Here is an 18,029-nt window from a genome sequence, read left to right on the forward strand (position 1 = left end):
GGGGCGGCGTGGGAGGCAGGGCGACGCTGCGGGCCGGAGCTGCGGCGGGGAGGCATCGAGGCGGGGTCGGGCGGCCGGGACGCGGGCGAAGCTGGCACGGGGAAAGAGAAGTGGATGGGGAGAGAGAAGATGGGGCTCTGTGAGGAGAAAGCGACGGGAGGAGAGAATGTGAGAGGAGATGTGGCGGCAGGTGGGCCACACGGGGCAAAAAGATGACCCCGGCTTCCCCAGCTGCCCCTCAAGGGGCTGGGTTTGGGGTAAGATCGCCGGGGCTAATTTTAGTCAAATCCAGCAAAAAACAAGTCTTTAAGAACGTGAGTGAAACATTTTTTCACCGTCGGGTCTAAAAAAGTGATACTCTGACTGTTCTGGGAGCCTAGCGCAGATGCTCTAAATGGCAAATATACAACCCGATCCTCCTTTTATGTGCAATGTACGTTTATATTAAGTAGGATATTAGTTGCACGTTACATTAGGTAAGATATATCTGTTGCATGTTGGTATTTGGTAAGATAAAAATGGTAGGATATTAATTACATAACAGATTTGAAGATACAACGTTGAGTCAAAACGTGTTTATAACCAATGATAGTGGTGGGTAATTAGAGCGTTAAACATGTATGATGCTCAACATTGAAGTGATTTGAACCGCTAGATAACATGATTTGACAATCGAGATGATTTAGATCTGCCCATTTGATTCTTTTTATATTGATATAGACATAGATATAAATAAATAAATACTGATCATCAGAAGCAAAAATCCCCTTCCCACCCTCTCACATCCACACCAGCGGAAAAAAGTAATAATCCCCACCGCCCAACCCCAACCCCCACCCTCCCCGGCGCGTGCGATGCTTCGGCGCCGGCGGCGGCCACGGGTGGTGCAGTGATGGTGGGCTTCTTCCGCAGCGGCAACCTTGCCTCCAGGGTGTTCGACCGCCAGTTCCTCTCTCCGCGCCCCGGCGCAACCGTACGCTTCTTCCTCCTTCCTCCCGCCTCGCTAACCCTCAGAATCGGTGATAGGCGTAGTGCTCTTGCGACTGTGGGCACGCGGAGGGCGGTCGAATGCGGCTGCTTTCCTGGCGTTAGGGCGGGCAGAGGGTGGTGTCGCTGTGGTTGCCGTTGCTACACGTGATTAGCCTTTGTGGCCTGTGGGGGGTTTTGGGGTGGGGTGAGGCCCCATTTTTGGGGTTGTACTGTTGACTATGGTACTCCTGTCTGTGCTGTAGTATGGGAACTGTGGCTAAGATATTTGCCAGAGATATCTAGAGTCTAGAGCTAATGACACTCCTGGTATTCAGCCATACATGGTAAAATATTAATGCGACAATGTCAGCCTTGTGAATAACTAGTACTCCCTCCATTTCTAAATATAAGCCCTTTTAGAGATTTCAATAAGGACTAGTACATACGGATGTATATAGACATATTTTAGAGTGTAAATTCACTCATTTTGCTCCGTATGTAGTCCATATTGGAATCTCTAAAAGGCCTTATATTTAGGAACGGAGGAGTAGCTCATAAGCAGTGAAATGTCACAAAAAAAAAGAGAGGTCAAATGAAGTAGTCAATGGTCGGAGTGAACTGACAACATTCCACCTATCACCTTAACAATTTTAGGATAATTTGTACAACAGGGCGATGCAAGATTATCTTATCCCTATGACTTAGACAATTATCTATGTCAAGTAGTTTAGTTAACTAGTTTATGGTTCAGAAAACAAAACAATGGTGTAGGATGTCAAGCTTGAAACTGAGTGTGAGGAATAATGCAGCAAAATCCTTGGGATTTCTGAATTGAGATTTTTTTTGGTGAGTTGTTATGTAGTGCAGAACACCTATCAAGCATGAGCAAACAAGTAAACAATTGGCTAGTGTGTGAGATTGAAAATAAAAATACATGCAACATTGATGAATTTGTTATTGCCTGTGTCCATAATCTAGGATAGATGAAACATGCACAAAATCTGCACACTTGATGCTGTGGCAATACTTTTAGATAAGGATATTCATTACCCAAGATGGGGAGTGTAACTGTCAAAAGTTAAAGTTCAAGAATGTAGGCTCATATCTTTCTTTTAGGTAGACATAATTCACACTTGTTGCTGTATATTTTTTGATGACCAATGTGTGTTGTCTTCCTGTAATAACTATTGGAACTCACATGCTTTGGTGTTCTAGCATGCTCTTTATATTGAGTCTTGGTTATGAACTTGTGATGGGAGCAAATTTCTGCAACCTTTTTATTATGCAACTTAAGAAGATCTAAGTGGTTTTTCTTCTCCTTCCCTTTTCCATTGTTGACAGGTTAATACTGTCAGACAATTCTATGAGAATTTGGTTCCAAGTTACACTATATACGACATAGATTGCCCAGATTATTCGTTTCGCAAGTTCACTGATGATGGCAAGTATCTTGTGGCCTTTAGTCGAAACCACCAAGATTTGATTGTGTACCGTCCCATCTGGTTAACGTTTTCATGCCATGAAGAATGTGATTCTCATGATCTTCCGGCCAATGCAGAGAGATTTGACAGTTTCTTTAAGCAGCTCTACTCAATCTCACTTGCATCCAGCAATGAGTACATTTGTAAGGACTTTTTCCTTTACATGGAGTGCCATCAATATGGCTTATTTGCAACGTCAACTGCACAAAGTAATGACTCAAGTGCCACTGACGGTGCAATTCACGGGGTACCATCAATTGAGAAAATAACTTTCTATCTTGTGAGGTACAGTTATCTATTTGTTCTGATTTAGGAAGAATGCAGCTTTTAACTCAAACTAAAATATATTCTGTAACCATGCTTTCCTACATTTGGGTGGATTAGCACATCTGTATTTTTGTTATTAGGCTAGAAGATGGTGCAATACTAGACGAGAAAGCTTTCTGCAATGATTTTATCAATTTGGCTCATAGTATTGGTGCTTACTTGTATGAGGATCTGGTTTGCATTGTCTCTCTACGATATCAAACAATACATGTCCTACAAATCCGAGATTCAGGCAGCCTTGTTGAGGTACGGAGAATTGGTGCATTTTGCCGGGAAGACGATGAACTATTTCTTTATTCACATGGCCAGGTACATGCAAATCTTTGTATTTTTTCAAGATTGCTGGGTCTGCAGTCTGTACACGGGTTGCATTCATTTTCACATATTTGTTTCTTCCGGTTCGCAGCATCTACCTATTAGCCTGTCTTGACGTACCTTTGTTAACATGTTCTCAGTTATACAATCACTTTTGGAACATGTGTGCAACATACCACATGGTTTAGTGAGACATATAATTTTAGTTTATCTGGGAATATCATTATAAATCTCTGGTTTACTATCGAATTTTGAAATTATTGTTTGATATTCTTTCGGTCATCCTCTCTAATTGTTGTCTGAAAATAGTCTTGTTTTACCCACATCACTTCTATACAGCAAATAGCCTTTGGAGGCTGTAGCAAACCTTCATGTCTGCAATCTGTCATCCTTGAACAAGATTAATTGGAAATTTTCTGGTATTGAACTTGTGAACTACGAAATTGATAATGGAGTTTATGCTTGCAGGCTGCACAAGGGAATTCTTTTCTTCCTAGCATCAAGCAACGGTTGCTATCATTTATTTTTCGGAAGACTTGGAATGAGGAACCTGATCAGGCTTTGGTTAGCTACTTAGCTATCTTACACATTCATTTGCTATGTGATCTTGATCCGTGCTTTGCATTCTTACTCGCTTAGTTATTCCCAGGTTGATCTCAATATTTTGAATCCTCACGTCTGTTAGGAATATGCAACTTGTATTCTCACGGGGCCATAGGCTGGTATATATACATGTACAGGTGTAGGAAATATTCAGGAAACCCCTTATACAATGGGGTAAATATAAAAGACTACATGGCTATATGTACAGTACTCTTAACACCCTCCCTCAAATTCATGGTGGATGAACAACACTGAGTTTGGAGAGATAGAAGCCATGCTGCACTCTAGTCCGGGCCTTCGTAAATAAATCCGCCAACTGTAACTCGGAAGGCACATACTGAAGAGCAATAAGCTGATCCTGCACACCAACGCGCACATAGAAAGCATGAACACCAATATGCTTGGTGAGCTCATGCTTCACAGGGTCATGTGCAATGCTAATAGCACCTGTACTATCAAACAATAGCAGAGTCGGTGTAGTGACAGAAACACCAAAGTCCTGAAGTAACCATCGTAACCAAGTCACCTCTCCAGTCAAAAGAGCCATAGCTTGCGACTCAATCTCTGCACTCGAACGGGAAACTGCAGTCCGTTTCTTCGTCTTCCAGGCAATGAGAGAACCACCAAGAAAAACACGGTAAGCAGAACATGAACGGCGATTTGAGGGATCACTAGTCCAGGTAGCATTCGAATAGGCCTCAAGCCGTAAGGAATTGGAGCGAGGAAAGAACAGACGATGAGAGATCGTGCCTCGAAGATATCGGAGAACACGAAGGAGGTGACTATAGTGAATCGAAGTGGGATCAGAGACAAATTGACTCAGAATATGGATTGGTTAAGAGATCTGGATGAGCGACAACTACATAGACAAGACTCCCAACAATATGATGGTAACGCGTCGGATCAGACTAGCGGTCACCATCAGTATACGGAGGTGGACATTGAGCTCGATGGGAGTCTCAACAATGTGCTCATCAGTAAGAGCAGCACGAGCAAGAAGATCCTGATATACTTCTCCTGGGAAATAAAAAAGCCATCTGAGGTAGAAGAGACCTCTATCCCAAGAAAATAGCGAAGAGGGCCAAGATCTGACATAAGAAACTGCTCACTAAGACGAGCCTTCACAAAGACAATATATTGCCAGTGATAATCATGTCATCAACGTAGAGAAGAAGAAGAGTCCGATCAAGAGTAGAAAGATGGACAAACAACGCTGGATCATGAGCACTCGCTGAAAAACCATTGGCGGTCGCCACAGAGGCAAAACGCTCAAACCAAGCGCGAGGGGCTTGCTTAAGGCCATAGAGAGAGCGACGAAGACGGCATACCATGCCATCAGGAACAAAATACCCAGGTGGGGGCTGCATGTAAACCGCTTCATGCAACTCACCATTAAGAAAGGCATTCTTAACATCAAGCCGAGACACAAACCAGTGGCGAACAAAGGCCATGGCAAGAAGTGTGCGAACAGTGGTCATATGGGCCACAAGAGCAAAAATCTCATCGTAATCACGACCATGCTCCTGCTGAAAGCCACAAGCCACTAGACGAGCTTTGGCTCAAGAGAACCATCAAAGTGAGTCTTAACCTTGTAGACCCACTTACAAGTGATGGGGCGAACACCGGGAGGAAGAGAAACAAGATCCCATGTGTCGGTGCGCTCAAGAGCAGCAAGCTCCTCTGCCATCGCAAACTGCCATTCGGGATGAACAACAACTTGACGATAAGAAGTCGGCTCAAAACAACACCACCAGCGCGTGGAAAACCAAGGCGATCAACAGGCGGAAGCGGGCAAGGATGCAACCCATAAGTAGGCTGAGATAAGGAAGGTGGCACATCAGTAGACGCATCCATATTTTGCAGATGACGAGTATAATATTGCGTAAAAGATGGAAGAATACCAGTAGGATTCACCAAGAGAGGCGAAGGTGCAGAATCCTATGACAAGCGAGGTGAGGAAACCATGGGTGATGGTGGCGCCGGATCTGCAACAGTTGGAGAAGCGGGGGTGTAGGACGGACGGGCAAGGGCTTAATTGGAGTGATAAGCGTGTCAGGGAAAGTGAGGAAAGATATATCCTCTACTGAAAAGGCCGAGGAAGATGGACGCGGGTAGATGGGACGCGACTCATCAAAAGTTACATCCTGAGAAATACGCATCCAACGACCGACAGGATCCCAACAACGATAGCCCTTATGCTCATCGCTATAACCTAAGAAGACACACTCAACAGACTGAGTAGAGAGTTTGGTGCGTTCACGAGGGGCGGGAAGAACATAGCAAACACAATCAAACAAACGAAGCGCCGAGTAATCAGGAGAATGACCAAAGAGACGTTCGAAAGGGACGCCACCCTACAGAGCAGTGGACGGCTGAAGGTTGATGAGATAGGTGGAAGTGGAGACAGCCTCAGCCCAAAAGTGAGGCGAAAGAGAGGCGACGCTCATCATCGCACGGGCCGTCTCAAGGTGACGATGCTTGCGCTCAGCCACACCATTCCGAGCATGAGCACCAGGACAAGAAAACTAAGTAAGAGTACCCTGCTCTGCAGGAACTGCACGCAACATCTTGGAGATATACTCTCCAGCAGAGTCAACACGAAGCACATGAATAGTCATAGAGAATTGAGTGTGAACCATGGCAGCAAAACACTTATAGATAGATAAGACCTCATTATGAGAAGACATGAAATATATCCAGGTGTGGCGAGAGAAATCATCTATGAAGATGATATAGTAGCGATGACCCCCTTTCGAGGCAAAGGGAGCCGGACCCCAGACATCAGAGTGAACAAGGTCGAAAGGACGCTGAGATACAGTGTCGCTATGACGGTAAGGTAACCGGACCTGTTTACCAAGACGACAATCCCGGTAGTCTAAAGACACCGTCGGAGACGGGTCCAAGAAGACCACGTCGAACTAAAGATGAGAGACGAGAGCCACACAAGTGACCAAGGCGATGATGCCACTGCTGAAAAGATCTGGTAGACAAGGCAACAGAGGCGGAAAGACTGGCAGCGGTGGCAGTGGAGGGAAGGTGAAGCCAGTCAAGCTCCCAAAGACCCTGGGAGTCACGGTGTCGAGGGCCAGCACCAAGGAGAGCACCAGTGTGACAGTCCAGGAGTCAAAGTCGAGAATGACCCTATAACCAGAGTCAACAATCTGACCACCAAAAAGGAGCTGCATGGTAAGTCGAGGAACATGAGCAACATCAGGAACATGAAAAGATGAAGTGCTAAGAACGCCTCGGCTAGTAAGCGGGAGAGAAGTACCATCGGCAATAATAACATGAACAAGAGTCGAGAGATCGAATGGATGACAAGGTGGATGAATCATGAGTCACACGGAGATGTACCTGCATGTGTAGAAGGTGGTCTCACAATGCTAGAAGAGTCGGTAGCAGAACTAGCAGAACCTGTCGATGGAGAACGGAAGATGCAGGTAGCAGGCATCGAAGTCATGTAATCTCCTGCTCAGTCAAGAGCTCAACTGAAGAGGTCGGCGTAGACGCACTCGACAATAGAGAGCCGGAGGTAGCCAGCAGGTTGCGAAGTCACGCAATCTCCTGCTCAGTGAAGTACACATCCGGATTAGGCGACGTAGTAGCACCGGGAAAGGAGCAGCCACCACCACCTCTGGAAGCGGCGGTGTAGCATGACCAGTAGTGTCCGCAAATGCTGACGAAGGAGATGAGGCCGTATGCAGACAAGCACCAAGTGCTAAGGGAAGACGCGTGTGCGAGGTGTAGTCCATGGAGCCATATACACCAACACTGTCGGGGAAAGTCGCAAGAGGAGTCGATGTAAAGCGACAAGCACTGGTTGAAGTCGTGAGAGGAGTCGGTGTAGAACGACAATCACAATGTGCGGAGGTTGAGAGAGGAGTCATTGAAGAGCGACCAACATAACCTGTAGAAGACGCCAAAGGGGTCGACGTCACAGGTGGACGAGCATCAAGCACCGAGGAACGGCGCATGTGCGAGACGGAAGTAGTGAAGGGAACACTGTCAGGAGACGGGCAGCAAGGGACATGCGTACCCAAGGAAAACATCTCTCTCTCTCTCTCTCTCTACTCGCGAAGACCCAACAGCCAAGCTAAGACAGCCGGGTTAGCAGGCAGCTGCGGAGCAGAGCAGATCACAACGACACAGGAGGCTTCAGCAGAATTTGTCTAGGCAAGTGCACGAGCGTGAACACACGTCACACCCTTCACGGGTGGTGCAGAAGCAGCAGGTGAGCAAAGCACAAGTCATGTGCAGGCACACTCCATGGGCGGATGGGTGTCACGGAATCAGGCCAGGCTTTGAGCAGAACACGCGCGCCCAGATGAAGCTCCCGTGAGGGAGCAGTGACCTGGCGCGTGGAGGCCTTCGGGCGTAGATGAGCGGGGCGGGGCGGCGCGTGATGAGGTGGCATGGCGTAGTCTGCGGTGGATCGGGAGGAGAGGAACACAGCGGCAGCCGTTCAGAGAAGAAGCGGCGGCACACGACGGGATCGAGCATGAGTTGCGGCGTGCGAAAAAAAAACCCTAGGGCTCTAATACCATGTTAGGAATATGCATCTTATATTCCAATGGGGCCATAGGCCAGTATATATACATGTACAGGTGTAGGAAATACTAGCAAACATTCCTGTGCACAACGGGAGAAAAATAACAACATCACAACCCATCACCACACATAATCTGCTTCATCCACTTGAAGAAGGTAATCCATTTGTCTCGTAGGGATCCTCATTTCCGCCGTCACGGACGTAGGCCGTTCACCTTGTCATAACACGTCTTGACGCGGTCAAGGCGATGGATTCGGTCACCGCATTGCCATTGAACCACACCGGTACAAGAGAACATTTATAACTTAAAAAAGTAATCTTGTCGAGCTAGACTTGAAGGCTGCCTTCCACAAATTGCTTCCTGATGTTCGTGCACTGTTACATAATGAAAATGTTCTCAACCAATATTTGTGTTAATTCGGTAAAATTTGTATAACATCAACCTTCAAATTTGGAGTATAGTAGATGAAACATAATTATTTCCAACAGAAATCTAAATTTGTTAACAAATCACCAAATGATATACACATTTCCGTTCAACACATATTACTACAAAAAATATCATCTGCCCATTGGAAGCGAACTGAGATCTATCGAGAAACCACTCAGCAACAGGGTAATACAATTTGTTCACATTGACAAAGAACAATATTAATCCAAAACTTAGTACGGCTCCGCAGATCAAGCCGGTGGTAGTGATACAAATCAAAATGCGGCTAATCAATTGGCGTGACTGCCGCTCACCAAAGTACGGCTCATGCACGCCCTCCCGAAGCAGCCTCACCTTTCTTGGATATGGCATCAAGTTCATGATCGCGCGATTCCAACAATATCTCATGAACTTCCAAGATAAATCCAAAAACTGCGTACATGTTTCTTTGGTGGAATAAACAACAGATGCGATCATGAGAACATGCGCTGCTAAACTGCACCGGCAAACAAAGTTGATTTGAGCCTGTGCATTGCAACGGGAGAAAATGACAGTATGCAGAACCAGCTCCGTCGTAGGGTTGAGTGCTCGGGGTGCAGAACCAGCTCTGCCGTGGGGTTGAATGCTCTTAGGGGAGGGCGGTGACAGCAGGGCAGAGCTAGTTGAGACCAGTGCGTGTGTGTTTTTACATTTTCCTGACAGTATATTTGAATTTTCAATAGTAACTTGTTGGTATCTCTGGTGCAAGCAATAAATAAGCATTTGCAAGCATACCAAATACTAATCCATACTTAATACATACTGGATCACAGTGCTAAAGTCTGTTTCTACTTGCAGAGTTTACATCTTTGTTAGACGATATGATACAAAGCACAACACGTGCTCTCAGGCAAGAGCATAGACAATCAGTAGTGGTGTGGATACTACACAATCACAAAATGTAGTGCTGCAAGCTAGCACAAGTTTATGTTACTGATAAAATGCCAAACATATGCATCTCTGTCAGCATTTGTGCTAGTAAAGACAGAAAAAGGGAAACTGAATTAGTTTACTCTAACATTTAAACATTGAAAACTGAGACACAGTCACCACCTCATTGATGAGGTTCATTATACCTGAGAAACCATGTCCATCACATCTCCAGAATCTGCAGAGGACACTCGTGCAGGAGCAAGGGAATCAAGCTCATCGAAGAAAATTACTCATGGGCGTGCTGATCTAGCCTAAAATTGATGGTGAATACTGATTATCTGAGTATATGTGGATATTTCATGGCAATTATATGGCTTGTGCAGATGGATATACCTTCTCAAAGATGTCCCTGATATTCTTCTCTGATTCTCCAACATACTCCATGTTTATCAGTTCTAGACTTTTTACACTAAGAAAGTTTAGTGAGCAAGTTCCGGACCTTTTACGCTAAGAACATGTAATGAGCACTCAGTTGCTACTGCTTTCACAAGTAATGTCTAAAAATTCAAAAGAAAACATCCTAGTGAGCATGTATTATGTTGTTGTTGGATACAACTAACTTTTGAAAAACGAGAATGAAAACTCAATTCAGACAAAGTATAAAACAAGAAGTAATGTCTAGAACCTCTGAAACTTTTGAGAAATCAGGCGCTAGAAATACCTCCTACGTGTAGCTATGATCCAGAGCGCCACATCAATCAACCTTGGAAGATGACAGTGTCTGCGATGGCCATGAGCTGGCCAAGGCAGTCAGGCGCGGACTTGCGTGTGAACATGTGCTCATAGGTCTGAGTTGTTGGACTGGTGCAGCTCGGCGATGAGACGCAGCAACGCCTCTGACGCGGCATACGTGTGCGGATTGCCGTTGATGCGCGTGAGTGTGTACCGGGCGCAGCCAGCAGGGTCGGCCAAGTTGAGCCTCCTCGGTAAATATTACTCCTGCGGGTAGCAGGAGTCCTGCGCTACGACTCCAGCAGGCACTGCTCACTGCGCTCGCGGATGACAAGCAGCCATTTGGAATAGAAGAACCTGAATCCAAGAAAGGCACAGCAATATAGCTCTTCCACCATGGTCACTAATAAGAAGCTACGGTTAGTGTCTCCAAGAAACATAAACAATTCACAGTAGTAAACAATTCTCAGATCCAATGATGCATGAAGCTCCCTGCCTGGTCATGTTCATTCTCACTGAAGTTTGATGTTGCCCTGAATATATCTATCAACGGTGAGCACTGCATTTTCTTTGCAGGTCCCTGCTGCAATCAAATTTGCAACATCCATAAACCAGTCCATAAATACTCTTAACTTTCTCAAGGGGATTACAACTTAGAGCCAAATAGTTTCAGATTCGGGAAGAAACTCATTGAATGTGTTGTTGTCAAAGCCTATTGCCCCTGTTGCCTTGAAGCTCCTGTACCAAGAAACAAATATCAATTCACGGTTTGACTAATCTAGACCAAAACAAATCAAACGAGCTCTCCTGATTGTGCTATACAATCCTAATCCTCCTCTGCAAGTAGCCAACAGCTTTTCCCCTGCTGCAACTGCCCGCTTCCTATGCCAATAGAGCGCGCACGTCAAGCCACCCACGACACACACACAGCCGGCCAGCCGGTGGGAGTATAGAACGGACAACACATATGCCAGGGGACTGAAGATCCACCCGTGGCAGAGCAAGATGAAGGTGAAATCGATCCCATAGGAGAAAGAGCAGGCTTTCACTGGCAAATCAAACGAGCTCTCCTGCTGCAATCAAATTTGCAACATCCATAAACCAGTCCATAAATACTCTTAACTTTCTCAAGGGGATTACAACTTAGAGCCAAATAGTTTCAGATTCGGGAAGAAACTCATTGAATGTGTTGTTGTCAAAGCCTATTGCCCCTGTTGCCTTGAAGCTCCTGTACCAAGAAACAAATATCAATTCACGGTTTGACTAATCTAGACCAAAACAAATCAAACGAGCTCTCCTGATTGTGCTATACAATCCTAATCCTCCTCTGCAAGTAGCCAACAGCTTTTCCCCTGCTGCAACTGCCCGCTTCCTATGCCAATAGAGCGCGCACGTCAAGCCACCCACGACACACACACAGCCGGCCAGCCGGTGGGAGTATAGAACGGACAACACATATGCCAGGGGACTGAAGATCCACCCGTGGCAGAGCAAGATGAAGGTGAAATCGATCCCATAGGAGAAAGAGCAGGCTTTCACTGGCAACCAAGATGACTATGATGCAGAGGATGTCTCGTCTGGCAGCAAGGAGGTGGTGACATGGTGGAGGCTGCCGACGGCGAAGAGTGTAGACCTGGACGTGGGGCGCCGACATGATGCCACCGTATGGGGACGGCCGAACGCCAAGGGACACCTGGACATGGCGGTTGTAACACCCCCTGTATGGGCTGTCGCCATGTGGTTTGTACCTGTGTGTGGGCTACAAGATGGGCCAAGGGTTATCTGTGTGTGGGCGTAGTAGGAGTATATGTATCACGTTGTAACACCAAAGGGATTTAGGTTGTAGATGAATGAACTCTGAAGCTTTCTCACCTTCGGTTCTCTTGTTCCTCAGCCCCTTGTCTGATTCCTCACCCTAATTCTCCTCGAATTATCTCAAACTACCAAGGCACTCAGGTGATCTGTCCGATCTCGATCCATTCCACGATTGGGTCATGACAATTTGGTAATCAGAGCCCCAAAATTTCCTCGAAATTTTGCTTCCGCTGTGTGTTCCTCAACTCTCTCGGCCAGATTCGTAACATCCATTGCCCTGGGTGCGGTTTGCTTCCGTGAATCGCACAAAATCCCTGGGCTAGGTTGGATCGGCTTGGAGTGGAGCGACAACGACATTCAAATCCTCAGCACATAGACAAGAAAACAATCACCTGCCACTTCCTGCCTAACAGGTGTTCGACGAAATGTCGAGCAAGCAAGTGGTGTTCACCGGCGGTGTTCTCCGCGTCACTGTGCACCATGTGTACTACTCGATCAATGAGGAGACGTTGCAGCAGGTGTTTACAGTGTATGGCGTGGTGAAGATCTCTGTGTACCAGAGAGTCAACCATGTGGAGGCGGTGGTTCAACTTCGATCAAGAAGCGCGGCAGCACGGGCTCTCGCCATGCATGGTCGGTGCATCTATGAGCGTGCCTGCCTCCTCGACATCCAGGACGTGTCACCGGAGTACAACCTGCACTTGTGCTCGCTGCTCGATCAGAAGCAGACCACAACCGTGGCCGAGTACACGACGGCGTTCCGGGAATGCGTACAACACGTACTGGATATCAACCCCAACCTAAGCATCAAGTGCTTCGTCCACCAGTACATCGAGGGGCTGCACAAGGATATTCAAGCAGTCATGCAGTCGCAATCGCCGTCTAGCATCACCAGAGCATCGTGTCTTGCTCGGATAAGGGAGGAAGAGATCATGCAGGATGAGTCGATATGCGCCGAGGAGTGTGGCGATGGCTACGGCCATGGAGTACAGGACCGCGGCATCGATGCGAGCAAGCTTACTGCTCCGACACCGACCATGTGCTTGACAGAGTGCCCGGATTACGACGACACCGTCCATGTCGCTGCACCTGTCGTGCTTGCCTCCCCTGCCGTGTGCGGCGAGGACCTTGACATTGACAACGCCCATGTCGCTGCACCTGTTGTGCTTGCCTCCCCTGCCGTGTGCGACGAGGACCTCGACATCGACACCGACCATGTCACTGCACCAACGCCCGCCATCTGCTCGACGGGTGACCTGGCCCATGGTAGAGATGACTACGACCCCATGTCAGTGTCCATGATCCTATGGAGTATACCAGCCCCACCACAGAGAGTGATTCCTGACTTTAAGCTCATCGCGATGATACGCACCAGTTGTTTGTTCAAAAGCTCTGTCGATGCTGCTTATGTGTTGACAGTCGTGCTCATGTCGGATCTGATAATGGGTCGGAAGGCACAAGGACAGGTGATCCGACCAGCACCGCGGCCTTCGTTCTTCAGCAAGCATACCAATACAGCTTCACGTGAGGCATGCATGGCTATTTGGCATATGACTCATGAAGTTGACATTTGTCCATTGGTGCACAACATTTTTCGCTTCCTTTACTTAACTCATGGCGACAAGATCACTTAAAGCAGAATGATCTATTCCAGATGCTTAAGAAATGGTGCACGCATAATAAATATGTGCAGCTCGCCCGTACAATTTTTGAAGCTTACATCCAGTTTCGTGCTACCAGTGAGGTTTTCACTTCAATGCTTAATTGGGAAGCTGCACTTTTGTCCACGGACCTCCTATTCGACGAGTACACTGAACCGATGACTATTGAATGGCATTTTTATCTTGTGCAACAGGTTCATCTTTATTGTCTTCTAGCTTCAGCTGAACCTTCTGATCGCGGCGAAGGATGTGAAGCTATGCTCACTTGTGCTCAGTTCACCTTGAGAGGAGTTAAAGTCCTGAAATAATTGCCAAGTTGTTCTACAACTATTCTTCTTATGGTCTCTTGACTCTTCTATGGAGGATAGTGCCCAATGGAAGTGTACTTGGAGATCACCCTCTGTATTTGAAGAATTCCTAGCGGAAGTTACAGTTTGGCAACATGGAAATGGTGCCGTTAATTCCGCTTACCTGGTTCTCCTTGTTCGCTATGTGACACTTCAAGTTGAGACCCTCTTGGATGTTTCTCAACCCTGTGAACCCTTTGTTAACAAAAGAAGAGTAACATCACTGTATACAGAAGGAAGAGCATTGTTTATAGGAGTACTTCACCCCATTATTCCCTTTCACTTGCCATTGAAGATATGGGTTCCGGTGTTTCTAGTTACCAGCTTGTCTCGATGGAGCTCTCTGATAGGGGATTCAAGTTCCATCTTCGCAATTCAAAATTTGGAACAATGGGTGCTTCGTATGGTAACAAGTTCAGCTACCAGACTATGGGACCCAGGATTCTTTGATGTTCAGTGCCTCAGCGCTATTAAGTTTCTTTCAACCACATGGGTCTCATGCTTATTTGTTCCTGATGTGAAAGATTATCTTGGTCATGGACTTGAGCTTTCAGCTGCAACACAACAGGATCCTGGAATTCGACACTTTATTCTTCTACCTTGCTACTTCTTGGGAAAACCGGGTGTGTGCGCTGGTACAGTAGTGCACCTGGGCAATACAAACTTTGTTGTGACTGTATTTGAATATCTACAGCTGTGGGACAAGGGAAATTCCATTTTGATTCAAGTGACTGCAGTGTTCGGCACTTTTGGTGCTCTAACTTGCACGTACAAGAGGACATATTATATTTTTCAGGAAGGCAATGGGACCCTGGGATTTTGCAATTTATCCTTGGAACTTGGGTATCATCTAGTGGCAAGATGGTATCATCTAGTGGCAACATCTTGCATACACGCATTCTCAACTTATCTGAAATTTATTGTTGGCTGGACCGTGATATGCAACTTGGTTATTTGGGACACATGGTTGTGATACTACCATCGACTCTATTCTGGTTTCCAAAGTGGCCTCTCTCTAAAATGCAGCAAGCTGAGAACTACATGATGCTTCCTCCAGAAAATATTGCTCAAGCCATGTTCGAACTAAACTTTTGGATGATAACACTTGAGTTCTCTCGAGATCGTTCAGCTAGCCACTTACCCCTTCAGTTCCTTGTATTTCTTCGCACCAGCAGAACTGAGATATATTCTTCTGGGACCCAATGCTCACTTTTTCCGTGGTGGTTTTCGTCTGATCGAAGAGCAATTCATGAGCGGACACCACAGATCACAATATATACGCATGTGCAGATGTTCTTAGGAGGGCTCAGTTTTGAGATGAATCGATCTCAAGGCACCATAGAGACTGCAGCCATGTTGTGGCGCCATTCTACTAACCAGCTGCTTGTTTGTATCATTCGCATTGGGGAGCCCGTGAAGGGAGAGACCAAAACTTGCACTCGCCTGCTTGCTGTCAAGGAAGGGACCTCAAGTTGGTTTAGATTTATCTTGTGTGTGAACAACATGCCCCACTTTTCAACTACAGTTCCATTTGAAACTGAATTAGTGCCATCTCCCAATGAGCTGATCAGGTGCACGCATATGCTACTGCCATATGACCCAGGAGGACTAGCTCTTCACTTAGATGAGATTGGAGGTATTCAGAATTCAAGCTTGATCATCATCGGCTTGGGGGCAAGCCGATTTTCAAGGGAGGGAGAGTGTAACACCCCCTGTATGGGCTGTTGCCATGTGGTTTGTACCTGTGTGTGGGCTACAAGATGGGCCAAGGGTTATCTGTGTGTGGGCCTAGCAGGAGTATATGTATCACGTTGTAACACCAAAGAGATTCAGGTTGCAGATGAATGAATTCTGAAGCTTTCTCACCCCCGGTTCTCTTGTTCCTCAGCCCCTTGTCTGATTCCTCACCCTAATTCTCCTCGAATTATCCCAAACTACCAAGGTACTCAGGTGATTTGTCCGATCTCGATCCATTCCATGATCGGGTTGTGACAGTGGTGGCGGAGAGCGTTGAGCTAGTGGATCCGAAGGGGGGACGGATCCGGTAGCCGCCAGGTGCATCGGGCCGCTAGCACCTCGATCTAGTCAACAGTGGCGGCGATGGTAGGTAGAGGAAGAGGAGGGGATCGAGAGTTTTTTTAGGCAGCATGGGCTGCGTCGTGCGTGGGATGTGGCAGAAAAAGACTTAGTAAGGAAAGAAAGGAAGAAAGAACGAACGAACCGTTTTGTCGCTTGGCGGTGGCATACATTGTAATAATAGGTAATAGATCTGAGTCATTGATCTTTGCGCTTGACACAGAAATTAACGGAAGGGATGACGGATGGAGAACTATGAAAGCCTCCGTCCTTTATTATTAGGTAAAGATAAAGATGCAGGAAACCCCTTATACAATGGGGTAAATATAAAAGACTACATGGCTATATGTATAGTACTCTAACAACGTCAATTATGATGCTTAAAATCATCTCTAATTTATTGCATCCACTGCTGAAATATTCGCACTCCCTGTCATTATTGTGTACAGTTAATCTTGCATCTTTTGAATTGTTGAAACAAACTTATGCTTAATTGCTTATTCTCCCTTCTTTCTTGGTCGTGTGGTCTTTCTTGTGAAGGAAAAGTGTTTTGTCTCTACTTGTTTGAAATTGTATTTTTTGTTTGCAGAGGGTCCAGCATCTGAAGAAGAAATTTTATTTTCACTTTCAAGACTATGTGGATCTTATCATATGGAAGGTATCTATAGATACTTTCAAGACTAGCTTAAATGAATCATAATAGCAGTAGGATTTTGCTCTGTTTTTCTTTTGCCTTGGTTCTTTCTTTCTTCTCTCTTCTGGTTATTCTTAAGTATTGGCTAGCCTATGTTTTGTCTCCTTTTTGTTCCTGGTTTTGGCTGGTTTACTTTGGAAGTCTTATGCCTTCTCTGCAGTCTTTTATGTGAGATTTTTTTTTCTCCGACTGTCATCCCTTCATTTTTTTATGTTAGATTGAAGTTTTATATTCTTCACTTACAGTTTTTGTTGTTCATTTTAGCTAGCTATCAGTAACCTAAGTATTTACGGGGACTATGCTGTTAACTGAACACATTGTTTCCTGCTAAATAATTTTTGCAAGAGGTGTTTATAACATGATAGTGGAACAGGTACAGTTTTTGGATCGCCGTCACCTATTTATCAAGTTTGGTAGTGTCGATGGAGGGGTAAATCTATTTTCTCCTGACATCTTACCAGTATTTTATTCGCATCTTGTCACCATTTAATTGCAGACACTCTAATATATTTCTTTAGGTTACTCGAAGCACTGATCAAAACCTAGCATTCTTTGCTGTGTACAACATGGAGACGACAGATATTGTCTCACTCTATCAGGTATCTATGATCATCAGAGATGCTGTTCAAGTTATTGGATATATTTTCCCTTGTGTTTGAACATAATACATAATTTGTCAGCAGAATTCTTCGGAGGAGCTGTATTCATTGTTTGAACATTATTATGATCATTTCCATGCAAATCCTCAAAATTCTTCACATGAGAAATTTATCTCGTCGCATTCCAATAGTGTTCATGCTCTTGATCAACTTCGCACCATTAAAAATAAAGCAAGCAGCTCCTCACAGGTAATGCTGTTAACGCAAGTTGTATGAACTATGATGCATTTTTGGTGAACCATTCTATTGATCTGTTCCATTCAAATGCCTCGACAAGATGCGAGGACTTGTGCATGTTGCGGCCCTAATGGTCTCTTTATTTCCAAGAATGATGCTCTTATTGTCGACTCTACTGAAATGTTTCAACGTATTCTAGTAATAGCATGCACAATTTCCACATATGTTGTAAGAAAGAGGTTTTCTTGGATATAACATACATGACATGCAATATAAAAAACA

The 18,029-nt window shown here is 45.6% G+C and overlaps 1 protein-coding gene across 5 annotated transcripts in view; it reads left to right on the forward strand.

Moving 5' to 3' along the window:
- The first annotated feature begins 753 nt into the window (after nt 1-753).
- LOC123061186 (light-mediated development protein DET1) overlaps nt 754-18,029 on the forward strand; it is a 31,064-nt gene continuing 13,788 nt past the window's right edge. For all 5 annotated transcript variants that reach the window (XM_044484133.1, XM_044484134.1, XM_044484137.1 and 2 more), the window contains exons 1-8: nt 754-973; nt 2,311-2,735; nt 2,858-3,086; nt 3,561-3,656; nt 16,807-16,875; nt 17,285-17,341; nt 17,430-17,510; nt 17,595-17,759. In XM_044484133.1, the coding sequence (XP_044340068.1) occupies nt 893-973; nt 2,311-2,735; nt 2,858-3,086; nt 3,561-3,656; nt 16,807-16,875; nt 17,285-17,341; nt 17,430-17,510; nt 17,595-17,759 (1,203 nt within the window). In that variant the 5' untranslated portion in view covers nt 754-892. The remainder of the gene's footprint in view (nt 974-2,310; nt 2,736-2,857; nt 3,087-3,560; nt 3,657-16,806; nt 16,876-17,284; nt 17,342-17,429; nt 17,511-17,594; nt 17,760-18,029) is intronic.

Source organism: Triticum aestivum, chromosome 3A (genome assembly GCF_018294505.1).
Source record: "Triticum aestivum cultivar Chinese Spring chromosome 3A, IWGSC CS RefSeq v2.1, whole genome shotgun sequence".
Classification (NCBI taxonomy): domain Eukaryota; kingdom Viridiplantae; phylum Streptophyta; class Magnoliopsida; order Poales; family Poaceae; genus Triticum; species Triticum aestivum.